This window comes from Macaca nemestrina, chromosome 13 (genome assembly GCF_043159975.1).
Source record: "Macaca nemestrina isolate mMacNem1 chromosome 13, mMacNem.hap1, whole genome shotgun sequence".
NCBI lineage: Eukaryota > Metazoa > Chordata > Mammalia > Primates > Cercopithecidae > Macaca > Macaca nemestrina.
In genome coordinates, this window is record NC_092137.1 from 31,290,671 (window position 1) to 31,308,290 (window position 17,620).

The 17,620-nt window shown below is 47.7% G+C and overlaps 2 protein-coding genes across 2 annotated transcripts in view; one reads left to right on the plus strand and one right to left on the minus strand.

Moving 5' to 3' along the window:
- LOC105479697 (calpain 14) overlaps positions 1-3,241 on the minus strand; it is a 58,895-nt gene extending 55,654 nt beyond the window's left edge. The window contains exon 1 of the mRNA XM_071076464.1: positions 3,057-3,241. The gene's annotated coding sequence lies outside the window, so the exon portion shown is untranslated. The remainder of the gene's footprint in view (positions 1-3,056) is intronic.
- A 175-nt stretch (positions 3,242-3,416) lies between these two features.
- Positions 3,417-17,620, plus strand: part of LOC105479698 (EH domain containing 3) — a 33,298-nt gene continuing 19,094 nt past the window's right edge. The window contains exons 1-2 of the mRNA XM_011737833.2: positions 3,417-4,101; positions 14,427-14,603. Coding sequence (XP_011736135.1) covers positions 3,875-4,101; positions 14,427-14,603 — 404 coding nt within the window. The 5' untranslated portion in view covers positions 3,417-3,874. The remainder of the gene's footprint in view (positions 4,102-14,426; positions 14,604-17,620) is intronic.

Consider the following 17,620-nt stretch of genomic DNA (forward strand, 5'->3'; position numbering starts at 1 on the left):
ATATCTTTTCACTCACTTTTTTATTTTTAGTTGAACGACAGTTTAAAATTTTGCTAGTGCTAAACTTAGTTTTTTTCATTTTCAGTTTGTACTTCTGATATCTTGTTTAAAGAATTCTTCCTGACTTTGTGGTGATATATATGCAATCTCTAAAGCAACTTCTGTAGATATCAGGTTTCCAAATTTCCTGGCTATTTACTGTGTCGTTATTCTATTGGTCTCTGTGCCAAAACCATCTTAACCACTGCAACTTTATAATAATGTCCACTAGGGCAAGTTCTCTTCACTTAGTTGTTGACATTGCTATGTTACTGTTGTCTTCTTCTCTTCCCTGTTCTCCTTTTTCTTCCCTCCTTCCCCTTCCACCTCTCCCTCTCCTCCTCCTCCTCCTCCTCCTTCTCCCTGTTCCTCTTATCTTCTTTCTTCTCCTGGAATATCTAAGCTATATTTTACTATTGCTCTATATGCTATACATTTTAGAATCACCTTGTCAATTTCCATGGAAAACCTTATTTAGATTTTGATTTCAATCATATCTCTCAACTATTGAATTTATCAATTATGTTGTAAAAATTCACATGTTTGTGACACGGAATCTTTCCACGATGGAACATGACATGTCTCTCCCATTTATTTAGAACTTCTTTAACATCTTTCTATAAAGTTTTATCATTTTTCACATAAATATCTTGCACATCTTTTGTTAGATTTATCCCTAGGTTTTCGTTCTTTTGAAAATGGTATCTTTTTTGAATATTATCTTTTATGACTTTTTATTGCTAGTCTACAGAAATGCTCCATTAGTTCCTTTTTTAAACAGATAGATTTCAACTACTCAAGACTCAGACGGGAGTAGATGTGTCAACAGGCACTCAGCAAATTAGATATTCAGAACAGACATTCAGCAGACAATGGCATGGTTGTACTGATTACAAAATTCTTGAAATATTTCCATAATGGGGCCCCTTGATTTCTTTCCTGTCACGCTGGCCATCCTGTCCTCTCCCCGGGGACAGGCCCAGACCTCTCCAAGGTCCAGACACCACTGTATTAACACCAGGTATGGCACAGGGCTCAAGTCTTGTTCCACTGGGAAGGCCAGTGTCTGTTCTGGGTGTTTGATTCTCATACCTTGTGAGTTGTTAAATATCTTTAATATTATTTCTTAGGTTTGTATGCTGGTAGTAACTAAATACCAAGGGTGAAATATTAATCTGAGTGAATTCTCAACAAGAGGTGATCAGTTTTGGGTTTCAAGGACAGAGTCGGGAGATCTGAGATGTAACTAAGGAGATTCTATTCAGCACTGGCCTCTGATCAATCCGCCCTCCTCTGAAATCCCTGCAGCTTCACCATACTCTTCTTGAAGCTCCTGCAGGCACTTCAAATGCAACATGTTTTAGTTTAAATACATTATATCTGTCTGCTAAATCAGCTCTCTCTGTGCCTCCCCTAATTAGTGGAAGAGCTTCTCCGACGATCTTATCCCCTATGGTAGAAAATTCAAAATCATCCTAGACTGTGCCTCACCCTGATGTCCTCTTTTTTATCACGTACCAAGATCTGACAATTCTATTCCATGAAAAAATCTTTTGAGTCTGACCTCTTCTACAATCCCATTGCTGCTGTCAAGTTTTGGAATCGTTTCCTAAATGGTCTCTTGGCCTCTGTATTAGTCTGTTTTCACACAGCTATGAAGAAATACCCAAGACTGGGTAATTTATAAAGGAAAAAGGTTTAATTAACTCACAGCTCTGCATGGCTAGGGAGGCCTCAGGAAACTTACAATCATGGTGAAAGGGGAAGCAAACACGTCCTTCACAAGGTGGCAGGAGAAAGAAGTGTGAGGAGCGAAGCGGGAAGAGCCCCTATAAAACCATCAGCTCTCACGAGAACTCACTCAGTATCATGAGAACAGCATGAAGGAAACTGTTCCCATGATCCAATCTCCTCCCACCAGCTCTGTCCCTAGACACGTGGGGATTACGGGGATTACAATTAGAGATGAGATTTATGTGGGGACACAGAGCAAAACCATATCAATCTCCAACCTCTTGCTCCTCCAGTCCCTGCCCCCGACACTGCTCTTGGCATTCCAGTCCCTGCCTGGTCCATAACCTCCTCCTTCTTCATCTGTGAAAGGGAGGGTAGTGGGAGCCATCAGCCTGGGCAGGGAAGAGTGTTTTCTCACTATACTGTTTAGAATGGTGCCAATACAAAGCACGTCAACTTTCAGCCAGTTTATTATTGGGTTTAAATTCTCTACACACAATGCACTGCTTTTGCCTACACCTGAACGGTGTTCCCACTCACTCTCCTTGGTGTGATGCTGGAGATAATATGATCTGCCATGAAGGTTAAATAAAGCAATGTTCACTGAGAACTCAGCCCAGGCCCCTGTACATGCTGAGCATTTTGTTAATGTAACAATGATTAGTAATAGCATTGTTATTGGTTCCTCATCTCTGGCAAAGCCTTCCATGCTTGGCCTCCCTCACTCTCTTCCACCTTCCTAAACCCTACACTCCAGCTATGCCAAACAGTTTACTCTGCCTTAGACACACCAAGTTCTCCCATGTTCCTCAAGCCTTTGCAAATGCTCCTTATGCTGCTAGAATAATGAATGTCAATTCATCATTTAGGATCCAGCTTACAGTCATGCTTTCCGTGAAGCCTTCCTCAAATTAGCCACACAAAAGGAGTGAATCCTCCCTGTATTCCCATGGCCCTCTGCTCATGCCTCCTCTTTAAAGCCTGCCTTCACTGGAGTTCCTGGAAGGAAGAGTCTGTTCAGCACTCATCTCTGTATCCACAGTCACCAAAATTGTATCTGCCCCATAATAAATGCCCAATACTTGCAGGGATTTTGCTTGTTGGCTTGTTTTGTTTTGCTGGAATGAACGAATAAATAAAAGGGAACGATTATGACTTCACCCTAAGCCTAGCTAAAAGTTTGGGTAGTGACAGTTTTGGTCATTTTGTGGAACCTGATAGCGGATCCTTCTTTCTATGCCAAAAAAAAAAAAAAAAAAAAAAAATCCCAAATAGTAGAGTACCTGTTTTCCTAGGGGATTGACCTCAGCAACCGAAGGAGAGGCGATTCAATGCAGGGAGGGTGATGAACAGGTCAACTCTGTCCTCGCAGCCGTCCCTGAGAGGGCGCTGTTCCCAAATCGAAGCCCCAGAGGCGGAGACTGAGACATCGGCGCTCTCCCCCGGGACTGGGTCAGCATCCCTCTACCCGCGCGGCCGCAGGTCTGGAGCAGAGCGCCTGCCCACAAACATGGCGGCGCCCTGCGCGGCTTCCCGTCGCCGGGACCGTGGGGCCGGCCCTGCCTTGCCAGTACTCGGGGACTTCCTCCGCGCTCCGGCTTCCTGCCCAGCTGGCATTTAAACCAGCGCCTGGGGCTGCAGGATGCTGCTGCGGATGCGGAGCTGTCCGCGGGCTGGGCAGTGTCGCCGCCTCCCCTGAGCCGCCTCGGTCCGGCAGGAGCGGAGCCGAAGCATCCCTTGCTGCACGCAGGGCAGAGCAGGCAAGGGCTGGGGGCCGATCGGGGACCCCGGCATCTGGCAGTTTCCTTGCAGGTTCGACTTTAATTTCCAAGATTGCACCCCTCCTCCTCTAGCCCAGATCATTAATCCTCCCTCCGGCCTGGGCTGCTGGATGCAGCGGCGGCCGGACTTGGTCCCAGGAGCAGGGAGAGTGCGCTCCCGGCCCTCCTAGCCGCGTGCCCGGGCCATGGTGCGGCTGAGCTCCGCGCTTGGGTGAGGCGGCGGCGCGGCTCGGAGCCCGGTAGACCGGTCCTACGGGACATCTTTCCCTGAGGAGGAGTCTTCCCCTGGGGCTGCGTGCCGGGGACGAGCGGCGGCCGCGATGTTCAGCTGGCTGGGTACGGACGACCGCCGGAGGAAGGACCCCGAGGTTTTCCAGACGGTGAATGAGGGGCTCAAGAAACTCTACAAGAGCAAGCTGCTGCCCTTGGAAGAGCATTACCGCTTCCACGAGTTCCACTCGCCCGCCCTGGAGGATGCCGACTTCGACAACAAGCCCATGGTTCTGCTGGTGGGCCAGTACTCCACTGGGAAGACCACCTTCATCAGGTGAGCCGGCCCAGGGTCCCGGCAGCCCACCCCGGAGCCCAGCACCTAGTCCCTCCGGTCACTCCTGGTGCTCCACTCCTGACAGGGGACCAATGGGAAGCCTTCAGTTGAGGGCTCTGAAGATATATGTGTGTGTGCAGGCGTCAAAATCTTACCCCATAATTTTTGCTGGTCCCCCTTCCCATGCTACCCAATACCTGTACACTCTACTTGGCCCTTGGCTCTAGTGGTCAACCTGAAGTATTCAAGTGTAAAGCCATTCCTGGTCTCCCCATCTTATGGATGATGAAATCGAGCCCCAGGAGGCACAATGGAAGAGCTCCTGGTCTCTGGAGCACCTCATGCTGGTGGGGATGTCTTGCATCTTCACTTTTTAGAAACACATCATTTCGGGCAAAACCTCTTCCCTTGCTTTTCAAGGGGCTTGGCACTCACTTGGGGGCCTCACAGTTGCAGCTGAGTTCTGATGGGTGCAGGCCTGGGGACGGAGGTGGCCTGGGGATGCTACTTGTCCTCCTTTTATCATTTCCTTCTCTAAAGCAGAGCTCCTGTGTATATATGTATCTTGGAGACTCGACAGAGTCCAGAAGCAGAATGTTTTTTTTTTTTCTTTTCTCTTATTTGATCTTAATGGCTCGATAATAATATTAAAGACTCTTAGAAGTGGAAGGGATATTGGCATTGTCTCATCCAGTTCCTGACTTTGCAGGTGAGATAACTGAGGCACAGAGAAGTTAAATGAATTGTGCAGAGCCATCTAAAGAGTGGGCAGCAGACCTGGGATCTAAGTCCTAGATGCATGTGAGGAGATGGTTGGCTAAACGCCTGTAACTCTGAGAGTGAGTCATCCATTCCCTTCAATTACAGAATCCATGGGCTGGAGAGAAGCTCAAGAAGTCAATTTGTTCACCCTGCATTCAGAGAGGTCCACCAGAGGCCCTTCCTATCTTTAGATAACAGGCTTCTCTCCAGTCGTCAATCCTCCCAACTTCAAGGCCGGCCATTTTTCTTGGCCTCTTTTACAGCCATTCCAAACTGTTGAGAATGCTGTGGCCCTCTGTCTTAAGAGTCAGGCTCCCACAGACTGAGAATGGAGTTTGGTGGACCCCCAAAGTCAAGTGTGCTCATCTCCTGCAGAGGGTTTGGAAAGCAGGGGTACCCGTGTTCCTATTCCTTGGCTGTCTGAGCATCCACAGCATGTGAAATGCTGTGCTTTGTTTGGTGAGGAGAGCAGAAAAGTTAACAGTCTAGTTACTAATTTTCTAGGTACTAATTTTCTCTAACATCGACCTTGTAACGCAAGCCTTCTGGAAGTAGCACCATGCTAATAGGTGATGTCTAAACACAACACCACATTGAGTTTGTCCTTGTGGAGTACACAGCCTAGGGCTCAGCAGCTTTAAGAGGCCAAGTGATTTCTGAAGGAGTTTGGGAGATGGGCCTGTTGGCTCTTGTATGTTTTGTATTGATAGAACTGCAAGAGGCCTTTGAGATTAATCTAATCCATTGCTTCTTAACTTTCTATCTTTAGAAAAATGTACATGCATCCCAAATTTGCATATAATGTTGGGAGTGCAAGGGCCATCTTTGGACTTTAGGGTGGGAACCCCTGATCTAAGCCATGCCCCTTGTTTTATTAAGCACCCATTGCTGCCAAAGGCACTTCAGAGCTGCCTGGGTTGTGTGCAGGGTTTCCTTTGTGAGCCCTGGCCTCCACTTGGCCCATTCATGCCTCAAGGGAAATACAGGCCATTTGCAGATGGCCCTTGCCCTCTCAGCCTTCCCTGGCTCTCTGCACATATGGTATTTATAACCTTCCCTACATTATTTGTAGCTTCTCCTTCCTGGAGTACGATCACTGACAAGACAACATCCATGCCTTAGCATCTCCGGGGCCTCTTCCTGGGTCTCAGCTATAGGAGGTTCCCAGCAGACATTTTGCAGAATGGAAGGGAAGATGGGGAGAGGCGAGGATCCCCAAGCAGCAGACAGGTTTAAGTGCCTTTTGTCTGAGACACTCTCCCGGCTTTGCCTGAGTCATCGCTGGCTGTTAACTGGGTCTGAGAAAGTGGCAGAGTCAAATTGCCATAGATGATTCCTTATCTGAGGGAGACAGCAAGACTGGGAGAGACAGATCTCTCTTCTTTCTTATCCTCCATGTGCAATAGTTCCCTCTCCCCACTCATGTCAGCAACTGAATTTAGCTCATGCGTCAAAAGCTGTCTCCCCTTGGGCGAGTGTCAGCCAGCACTGTAGGAGGGGTCATACCACAGGGAACCCTCCAGAACCAAATCGTGTACTTTTCTTCTTTCTCATAAAATCCAATAAACAGTTGTTTTTAATTGGAAAATATAGAAAAGAATAAATTTAAAGAAGAAAGAAAGTCACCCATAATCCCATGACTTAGGAGAAGCTATTTTAATTTACATATAAAACATTTATATATAAAGCATATAATTTATATATAAAATATATTTCCAGTATTTGTAGCTATTTTATAGCACAGTTGAGATCATGCTGTACATGTAATTTTGTGTGCTGGCTTGTTTGTTTTTGTTTTTTTTTTTTTTTGAGATGGAGTCTCACTGTGTCACCCAGGCTGGAGTACAATGGCACAATCTCGGCTCACTGCAACCTCCGCCTCCTGTGTTCAAGCAACTCTCCTGCCTCAGCCTCCCAAGTAGCTGGGGTTACAGGCGCCCGCTACCACGCCTGGCTAATTTTTGTATTTTAAGTAGAGATGGGGTTTCGCCATGTTAGGCAGACTGGTCTCGAACTCCTGACCTCAGGGTGTCCACCCACCTCAGCCTCCCAAAGTGCTGGGGATTACAGACGTGAGCTACTGCATCTGACCAGTTTTTCTTACTTATAGCGTGAATATTTCCCATGTTATAAGCATTATTTGTAAGCATTATTTTTAACAACTGCATACTATTTCACTGTTTGTATATACAATTATTCATTTAACTAATGAGTAATAACTAATGAATAGCATTGTTTTTAACAGCTACATACTATTTCATTGTGTGTATATACGAGTCTTCATTTGCTTAATCTACTTCTTTTGGATGTTTTAGGCTATTTCTAATTTTTTGTTATTGTAGAATAATTCTGAATATCTCTGTGTATAATATTTTTTCCTATATTGTGTGTGTGGTTTTTTTGGTTTTTGTTTTTGTTTTTTGTTTTTTGTTTTTTTTTTGAGATTCCCAGAAGTGGAATTGCTAGGCCAAAGGTTGGGCAGAGTTTTGTTTAAATTATTTTTTAACTTTAAAATTTTTGTATTAAGAGTCATATTTGGCAGTTGTTTTCCAAGAGGGTGAGTTGACACTGCATCCCTTCCCCAGAGCGAGTGAGGCTGCTCTGGGGTGGATAAATGCGTCCATGCCTAGGTCTCAGAAGGTCTCCTCCCCTCCCTTCTCCCATCCCTGCTTCTCGCCTTGATTCTCGTCTCCATCCCAGGCCTGAACCTGTGAGGGGCCTTTTCCTCAGAAACAAAGACTTGCCTCTTCATTCCCCCAGTTCTTGGCGTTTTGCCCCTGAGGGTCCATCTACTTTGTTATATGTGCTTGCCACGGGGTCTATTTCTTGTCTCAGGAAGAACACACAGAAAAGGACATTCTTCTAATAACTAATTAATGTGCTGTGATCTTTGCCTGAAATAACTTCCCTGGCCTAAGGCCCGGCAACACGGAGTAATAAAATAAACAGTAAATTGGCTTGGCGGCTGCCCTCTCCAACACAGGCTGCCTCTTTGGAGTACAGTAGCTCTGTGTCCTCTGGCCCTGGCAGCCTTTCCTCCTGCCTCTGCTATTCTTCTCCGTTTGCTATTTCTCTGCCTGGCATGCAGCCTTGAATCCCTCCTTCCTTAGACCATCTGGCCCCTGGTCACTCTTTCTTGCTGCCTACTTCTGTGGCCCCTTATTCTGCAGGTAGTGGAGGTGAGTAGCTGGCTGCTCCAGGGGCCGAGAAAGGCCTGAGTACTTCCGTGGGCCATGAGGGAGGCCTCCCGGGACCTTGGCAGAGCTGAGATAGGGGCTCTAGCGGGTTGGCTGTGGGGCCTGGGGCTGCAGAGCTAGGCTGCCCTGGGCTCCACAGGGAGGCTGGGCTGGTCTCGAGGGTTGCACGGACCTTCTATCATGTGACTTGGACTCTGAGGCATGAGCACACGGTGGGGCTGCTGGGAGTCCACCCTGAGGGCCACTGAGCTGGCCCTTTCAGCTTCTCCCACTTCAGGAGACTGCGACCTCCCACCCCAAAGGCGACCTGGCATTTGCTGTGGCTGCACCAGCTCTCATCACCACCCTGACATCCCCACCCCAGACATTACAGCGCCACCGCGCCGGGAAAGATGGTTCTCCAGAAAGCCAAAGGGATAAAGTAAGAGGACCACCACCCCAGTGGACCCACTCACTGCAAAGTCCATCCTGCCAGGCACAGCCCCTGCATCGCCTTCAGCCCTGTCCACCCACCGAGGCCAGGGGATGTCCTTAGTCTGTCAGGGTTCTGATCTGCTGGCTCTCTAAAGGGGCCTGGGTGAAAATCCACCTGCTTCTTACAAGGCCTGAGTGTTACACAAGGGAGCAGAAGGCCTTAAGCCAGAGAAACTGTGTCTACGTGCCTCAGCCTGGCTTAGGGGCTGCCTTGTAAGTCAGGTGCCTGGAAGTCATCAGGAAAAACATTTACTGGGAGGAGAAAGACCTCTGGGGAAAGGTCTCCCTCCCATTCCCATTGACAGTGGGACGAAGGCCATGGAACACAGTCCAAGTCAGCAGAATCCAGCTCCACCACTTCCTGCCCGGAGACCTGGTTAGGAAGGTCTGACAGAGGTCAGGCCACCTCCCCTTTCTGACCCGCAGTTTCCTTATCCATAAGATGCGAATAGTAATAACTGCCTCACAGCATTACTGACCGGATTCAGGGGGAGGCAGAACCAGTTTAGCACCAGCTGTGCTCCAGGCCCCGCGCATGGGGCTTTATCATTTCCTCTCCTCTCTTGAGCTGACTCTGATATGAGCTTAGAGGCAGGCTCTCAGGAAGGTGCGGGAAGGCCCTTCTCCAGCACGAAGGGGAGGGCTGGAGAAGAGGCATGTCGCTGAGCTCTGGGGATGGTGCCGAGTAGTGCCCTGGGCGGGCTGGCCTGTCGCAAGGAGGCTGGACTGTCTGGCCACCAGATTCTCCTTCGTGCTGGAATCCCTTCATCACGTGGCTGAGGGTGCTTTCGACAGGGCCAGTTATAGCTGCTCCAGGGAACACGGAGCTGACTCATGCCTCAACTTGGCTGTGGAGTCTCCCATCCACTTCCTCGCTTGTGTCTATGGGGTGTGTTACAGTCTCCCTCAAACCCACGAGGCCAACAGGGCGAGTATTATCATCCTGGACTCAGTCTGTCCTGTCTCCCCTCATTCTCGTGTGTCCCTGTCTCCGCTGTTCCCACCCTGGCCTGAATTAACTTTTCTTTTTTTACACGGCTGTGGGAACGTTTTCTCCTGGCAACAGAGGCAATCTGTATCGCTCCCCATAAAGAATCAGTGCATGAGATTCCTCAATAGATTTTTCCTTTCTGGACACAGTGGTGGCTTTGTTACAGGGGCACCCGCTGCTGTAAGCCATACCCAAATGTCCCTGAGAATTTACCCCACCCGACTGTGCTGCCTGGACTTGCTGGTGGCCTCGTTAGACTCAGTGTTTCCCCAGACCCATGTGTGGCCAGCAAGTTTTGGGTCATGTGGGTTTAGCAGGACAAACCCCAGGCCCTTGCCTGACCACCTCAGGCTGCGGTCCTGTAACTTCTCCGGAAGCCACCCTGTTAGGCTGGGAAGCCTTCGCTCATCTGCTGAGAACACCACGTCCCTCTCAGGGGTGGAATTTGAGATGCCTGTGTGAGGACGATCCTTCATCACTGCTGTTTGGCCCTGTTCATTCTGGGCGTTTTTGAGGCTGCCTCAGAATGGTTCTTTTCAGCCCTCTCTGTTTCAGCTGTCCCTGGAGCCTTTGTTGATCCCTACTTCCCGCAATCCACTGTTGCTGCTCCCTTGCAGAGCCCTGCTTAGGGCTTCTCATCCACACACTCACTAGGTCAGCTGCCCGGGCAAGCAAAGATAAATGGGGTTTCCCAATCAGGGTGGAATCTTTCTCATGAAGGATAATCTTGCCCGACTGTTTGTAAATCCAAAAGTGTCCTTTTAGAGCCCTTGGGGCCAGGGACCTGCTCTGATCACGTGATAGCAGCACCTTTGGGATGCCACACCCCAGTCACTGAGGCCAAGCAGGGAACCCCACAGCTGATATTTATAGAGATGAGTACACTCCTGCGTTTGCAGGCCTCAAAGCCTCACCTCCCCTCCAAGGCCTGGCCCTGCCTGCCTCCTGCCAAACCATATTTCTTTGTGGCCTTCTTGTCCCATTCATTGTTCTAAAATGGAGCTCAACCCTTTTGGCCTGTCCCTAAAGATGGCTGCATTTCCTGGTCAAGGCAGGAAAGGTGAGTGAAGTGGTTAGGAGCATGAACGCAAATCCAAGTGCCAGGTTCAAATCCTAGCCCTGTTACTATTTACTGAGTGCATCACCTGGGGCACATCATTAAACCTTTATCTCCTCCTTCTTCAAATGGAATGATAATCTAGGTAATTTAAGGTACTGGTTAAAAGCTTAACTTCTGCAATGCATTTAATCCTCAGAACACCCTGTGAGATAGGTTTTCTTATTAGGTCCATTTGATGAGGAAGAGCATAGTGCTGACATCATAGTATATGGGAAGGTGAAATGAGATAATCCATGGAAAATTTAGAATAACATCCAGCACATCGCAGGTGCTCAGTCAGTTTGAACGATTACCCGCCATGTTATGGAAGGAGGTACTGAGGTTCCCTGAGTTAAGTACCCCCTGAAGAGCATAGCCCTCAAGGTTAGAGGAAGCAGGTTGACTGGCCCCAGGCCACTGAGATTCCCAGCTTCTCCCAGGAGGCCCTGAAGGAGAAGGTATTCTGAGAGGGCAGGAAGTGCTAGCCAAGGGTACAGCTGTTAGGATTCACTCTCATCACAACCTCGGTGCCAGCTTTCAGAAGGATCCTCTGACCAGAGGAAATCCTGCCCTCACCCTCCGATCACTGAGCTGGGATCTGGAGGAATGAGGGGCTTCCCAAGACAACCTGAAAGCCATCTGTGCCCTGTGTGGCAGATGGCCTTTGGACAGGAGGGCTCCAACTCTCAGCGGATCAGCAGCTCCCTCCAGGGCTGGCTGCCGAGGCTCCCCCTTGGGGACGGAGCCCATAGCAACCTGACTTTAACTACCGTGGAACCGCAGAGTGAATTCACAGCTCAGAACGCTGCTCAGAGGCACAAATGGGATGTTGATGAGTGGGAGGAAGCCCTGGCGAGCCTCCCTGGCCACCACCCCTCTGTGCAGACCGGGCCTGCTGCTGCAGTCCACCTGCGCTGGCCCGCCTTAGGGAGTCACAGGATGGGCAGAGAGCGAGGGCATGGGCCCTGGAGATGTGGCCTCTGGTACTAGCTCTGCCCTGTCGGCCTGTGGGACCTTATCAGCTCGCTGGGCAGTGGTTTCCTCAGGGTGGAAGACAGTTGAAGAATGAAGGATTTGGTCAGACTGATGTGCATGTGGATTCCAGCTCTGTTACTAGCTGTTTAACTTTAAGAAGCCATATAACCCTTCTAATCCTCAGTTTCCTCAGTGCCTGCCTATCTATAGGGCTCCTGTGAGAACCAAAGGAGATGCTGTTGTCAAAACATTTAGCATAATGTGTGACACGTGGAAAGGCTATGGAACGTCAGCAGTTATTTCAGTCAAATGAAAGGCTGGGTCCAGAGCAGGTTACCAACACTGGCTGGACCTAGAATCAGCTGGGTAGCTTGGAGAAGTAGCAGTGTCCAGGGCCCTACTCCTGATAGAGAGAGAGGGGACTTTGGGCTCTCACCGCATAGGCTCGGAGAAGAGCAGAGAGTCACCTACCTTCCCGGGCCACAGCCAGAAGCTCAGAGGAATAGTCCGCTCACCATCCCCCTGTCCTTTCAGGAGTGGCCACCAACGAGGGGCAGAGCTGTGTGGGTGTGAATGACACAGATGGGCGCCACCCAGAAATGCATCCTTCAGGCAGCAGATCAGGGACAGACTTTTAGAACAGGAGGCACCTGTTCTATCACCTTGTTTAGCCTCTTAAAGGGAATGGAGGATGGGGCCCAGAGAGGGAAGGGGGCCTGCCTGAGGCTGCACAGTGAGTGAACGGGACCAGATCTTGGACCTCTGGCCCCCTCCTGGCCCACACTAAAGGACAGAAAGAGAACATGTTAAAAACCATTCCATAAAAATAAACAAACCCCCTTCCTCTTCTTCGCCTGTCTGGTTGGGATAGTGTGTAAACTCCCCTACTGCCATTTGTCTTCCATCTAGGAAGAATTGAAACAGTTGAAAGTTATTTGTAAAATTGTAAGTGGTCAGCAATGTGGCCGTTAAATTAGCCAGTAGTAACCCATATAATGGAATTCTACGTTGTCATTAGGAGGAATAGAATAGATCTGTCCTGCTATGTCCTAAACATATTAAGCATAAAAAGAAACACGTGCATTGATAATATCCATGTCATCATCACAGGATCTGTACATTCCTGCTTGTGCACATTACAACACCCTTCATGGTTACAAAGCATGCACGCGTTGTGGGGAGGGGTGTGTGTGTGGGTGTTGGGTGCGGAAGGAAGGCATTGACAGATAAAAGGTAACTTTTTGACACCTATTTAGGTAGTGCAGGTAAAAAACCAAACACATGTTTTAAAACATAGCACAATTATAATCTCTGTCTGGGAATCCCACCATATACTATACTTTTGTAATGAAATTGCCTAATACCCAAGGGCACAAGGGAGGACTCATTTGTTGAACATATCTGTTTTTGCCAGGTGCTATACAAGGCATTTTGAATGTAGTCTCTTCTTTGAAAGTTGGAATTAAATGGATAATGACGAGAAAAATAGAATGAAAGGTGTGCAGGTTGCTTCTATGCTAAAAAATAAGATCAGGTGGCTAGGCGCAGTGGCTCATGCCTGTAATCCCAGTACTTTGGGATAGGCCAAAGCAGGTGGATCACCTGAGGTCAGAAGTTCAGGACCAGCCTGGCCAACATGGGGAAACCCCATCTCTACTAAAAATACAAAAAAATTAGCCAAGCATGGTGGCAGGCACCTGTAATTCTAGCTACTCCGGAGGCTGAGGCAGGTGACTCATTTGAACCTGGGAGGTGGAGGTTGTAGTGAGCTGAGAACACGCCACTGCACTCCAGCCTGGGCAACAGAGTAACACTCCATCTCAACAAAATAAATAAATAAGATCATAAATGTGTAGATCTGTGTGAACACTTAATAACATAGTACTTGTGAGCATGGGACATTTCTGGAAGGATACAGGATACAAAATACAGATACTAGAGGTGTAGGATAGGATGGAGATTCATTATTCTTTCTTTTCCTTTCTTTCTTTCTTTTTTTTTTTTTTTTTTTTTTTTTTTTTTTTTTGAGATAGAGTTTCACTCTTGTTGCCCAGGCTGTAGTGCAATGGCATGATCTTGGCTCACTGCAACTTCTGCCTCCTGGGTTCAAATGATTCTCCTGCCTCAGCTTCCCTAGTAGCTGGGATTACAAGCTCCTGCCACCATGCCCAGCTAATTTTTGTATTTTTAGTAGAGACAGGGTTTCACCATGTTGGCCAGGCTGGTCTTGAACTCCTGACCTTATGATCCGCCTGCCTCGGCCTCCCAAAGTGCTGAGATTATAGGCGTGAGCCACCATGCCTAGCCAGAGATTCATTTTTCATAGTATACCTTTTATATTGTTTGTGTTTTGTATCACATATGAGCTATTTTTATATTAAAGAACTAACCAGTTAAATAAAGACCTATGAAAAGCCAGCAGAGTCTATGGAAAGTTTAGTTCTAACCATGCCTTTGTGTGGGTACTTCAGCAGGTTACCTTCAGTTATGGAGTCTGTAATACTCTGTGTAAGAATCATTTCAATCTATGCTTTGTTTCTGAGCCTAAACCTTGCTCCTTCCACGCCCGCCCACGAGCCCCCAACTGATTGAGAAAGGGAAAAAGATAAGGACCAAAAAACAGAATATTTTAAGTTCACCTGAAATTCCACCTGCTCTACAAAGTTCTTTGGACTCATTATCTAACAGGCATTTCTCCCAGCCACGAGATCTTGCTGCTGTGGCTCTGCCCTCCCCTCTGACTCGCATGTTGTCTGCCTTATAGTAGACATGCCGTGTTGATCTTTGAGCAAAATGCCTGCATTAGGACTGTGCTCCTTCTTGCTAGGTACCTGCTGGAACAGGACTTCCCAGGCATGAGGATTGGGCCCGAGCCCACCACAGACTCCTTCATTGCGGTGATGCAGGGAGACATGGAGGGGATCATCCCTGGGAACGCCCTGGTGGTGGATCCCAAGAAACCCTTCAGGAAACTCAACGCCTTTGGCAACGCCTTCTTGAACAGGTGAGTGTGGAGGGGAACACAGCACTTTCAGGTGCTCTCTTTTCTTCTTCTTGGAGTAATGGGGGGTGAAAGAACAATAGGCAGTGTCTTGGGAGGCTTGGTGCCTAGAGTCTCCTGTCAATCTTTCCATACCTAGATTGTCCCTTGCTTGCTGAGAGTGTAACTGAGTCAGTTGTGAGATGCAGCAGCTGCAAATGCTGGGCTGATTCCTCCTTCTCAGGGAGCAAGGAAGGATACAGCATTGACTTAGGTCACATTCCCCTACCCTGCACTTACCCCTGGTAAAAGTGGAGGAGGATGCTCCATGTAGTTCCCAGCATTTGCCTAAACGTGCAGTGGCTGGGATTTGCATCCAACTGGAAGGAGGCAGACGAAGGTTCTCTTCTGTTCACGGATATTGTTTCTACCTGGTGGGAAGAACCCCGGACTTCAGAGGGAAGCCTTGGGTTTGAGCACTGACTCTTCTACTAAATTAAATGAGCTTGCACAGGTCACCTCTCTTGCCCCAGGACAAGTTCAGCCTTGCAGATACCAAGATCATCATGATGATTTGAACGGAGAAAACTCTAGGAATGCTTGGCAAACTAATCTGGGCCTTCGCATTAATTGTTCTGTTTAACCAGAATGCAGGCTGATCCCCTGCTCACGCTTATTACACTTATAAATCCAGTTTCACATGTGCATGGTAAACACTTTGAAAATAATTTTAAAACTCCTTTTTCTACTTGGAGGTGTTTAGAGTAGAGGTAATGAATATGGGCTTTGCCTTCAGATAGACCTGGGTTCAAATCCTGCCTAACACTGTGGCTCTTGAACAAGTTACAAACCTTCTTTGTTTCTTATCTTTCCCATCTGTAAAATAGGATAATAGGAGTTAAAGGAGAAATAAGTGGGACAGTGAACAGAAAACACTTCGTGCCTGGCACATAGTAACCAACAGGTTAGTTAGTGATAGTGTTATGTCTTGTTTCATTTGATTCCTTAATTGTTTAGTGAATGGAATAGGCATCTGCTGTGGCCATTTTTCAGTTGTGGAAGGTGAGGCTCATTGCCCAAAGGATTCTCGATGTCTCTTATTCCAAATATATATATATATATATTTTTTGGTGGGACGGAGTTTCACTCTTGTTGCCCAGGCTGGAGTGCAATGGCGTGATCTCGGCTCATCGCAACCTCTGCCTCCCAGGTTCAAGCAATTCTGCTGCCTCAGCCTCCCGAGCAGCTGGGATTACAGGCATGTGCCACCACGCCTGACTAATTTTGTATTTTTTTTTTTTTTTTAGTAGAGACAGAGTTTCTCCATGTTGGTCAGGCTGGTCTCAAACTCCCAACCTCAGGTGATCCACCTGCCTTGGCCTCCCAAAGTGCTGGGATTACAGGCATGAGCCACCGTGCCCAGCCCCCAATAATATTTTTTATAAACCTATGAACTTGTTTCTGACCTTTCTTACAGTGGCAGGGAGTCAATAACAGTCTGAGACAGGGACAGGGAAACAACCACATGAATGAAATGTGAAATTGTGAGTGGCCAAGGTGTGCACCCAGAGTAGGGAGCAGAGGAAGGGCCATGCTGAGAAATCTCGGGAACTTGGCCTGGCAGAGAGGCCCAGGCATGGGGTTTGGTTTATGTCGGGAATGAAGCTAAGGTCCATTTAGGAAGAATGAGGAGGTCGTGGTGGTAAGGTGTAATGGGGCAGGCGTCCTGGAATCCAGGGGTGTCTCTGATACCTTGGAATGAAGCTGAGGTCAGTTTAGGAAGAATGAGGAGGTCGTGGTGGTAAGGTGTAGTGGGGCAGGTGTCCTGGAATCCAGGGGTGTCTCTCATACCTGGAACTGAGTAAGGAGGTCCTGGATGCCCAAAATGCTAAAATGCAGAAATGGAGGGGGTGGGATGAGCATGATTCAGGAGAATGAATTGCCAGAGCTGAAGAGAAACAGGGATATCTGAGCAAGGGGGTAGGCGATGAATTTGATTTTGGACAGGTTGAGTTTGCAATGCTGGTGAGTCAGCTGAGGAGCATCGTCCTATCTGAAGGCAGAGAGGAGGAGCTAGACCCCAGGGGAGAGGAGGGAAAAGCCGGGGAGAGACAAGAGGAAACTGGGCTCATCACAAGAGAGGAGTACAGGTTTAGTGAATAATGCCATTTTGGGATAATTGTGCTTATAATGATATAGCGTACTGTATTATATGTAATAGCGTGTAGCCTATTATGATAACAGAATTTAAGAGATTGCCATCATATGCTGGGTGTATTCCTGAAAGCTGAGCGCCCTTATGTCATTAATCAAACCCAGCAAGTCTCATTAACTCCATTGTTAAATTTATTGAAACCAGGAGGTGTGGGTGAGGTTGGGTGGGGGTGGTTTACTTTAAGTAAAGACACCTCTTTCAATATTATTATCTTCATCTAGAAAGTGATAAAATGTAAATTGCCATAATCTAATCCTGCAAATGTTGTGTGAAGAAAATTTGAGAAAGGAAAAAATATATAATTCTTTACAGTGGTTACTTTTTTTTTTTTTTCTGTCGCCCAGGCTGAAGTGCAGTGGCGTGATCTCAGCTCACTGTAGCCTCCGCCTCCTGGGTTCAAGCAATTTGCCCACCTCAGCCTCCTGAATAGCTGGGGTTACAGGCATGTGCCACCACGCCCGGCTAATTTTTGTACTTTTAATAGAGACAGGGTTTCACCATGTTGGCCAGGCTGGTCACGAACTCCTGGCCTCAAGTGATCCACCCACCTTGGCCTCCCAAAGTGCTGGGTTTACAGGTGTGAGCCTGTAACCGGCTTACAGTGGTTCCATTTAGGGAGTGGAATTGAGCAGGGCAGAAAGGTGGAGAAGAGGAACACCTTCCTATTTCATTTTATGCCTTGCTGGACCATGTTTGGTTGGTTTTTTTGTTTGTTTGTTTGTTTGTTTTTTACCATGTGCATGTATGTTACAAAAAAAGTATAAAGAAAATATGTAGGAAGGTGTTGTGAAACAAATAACATGCACATAAAAGGTGATACTATTAA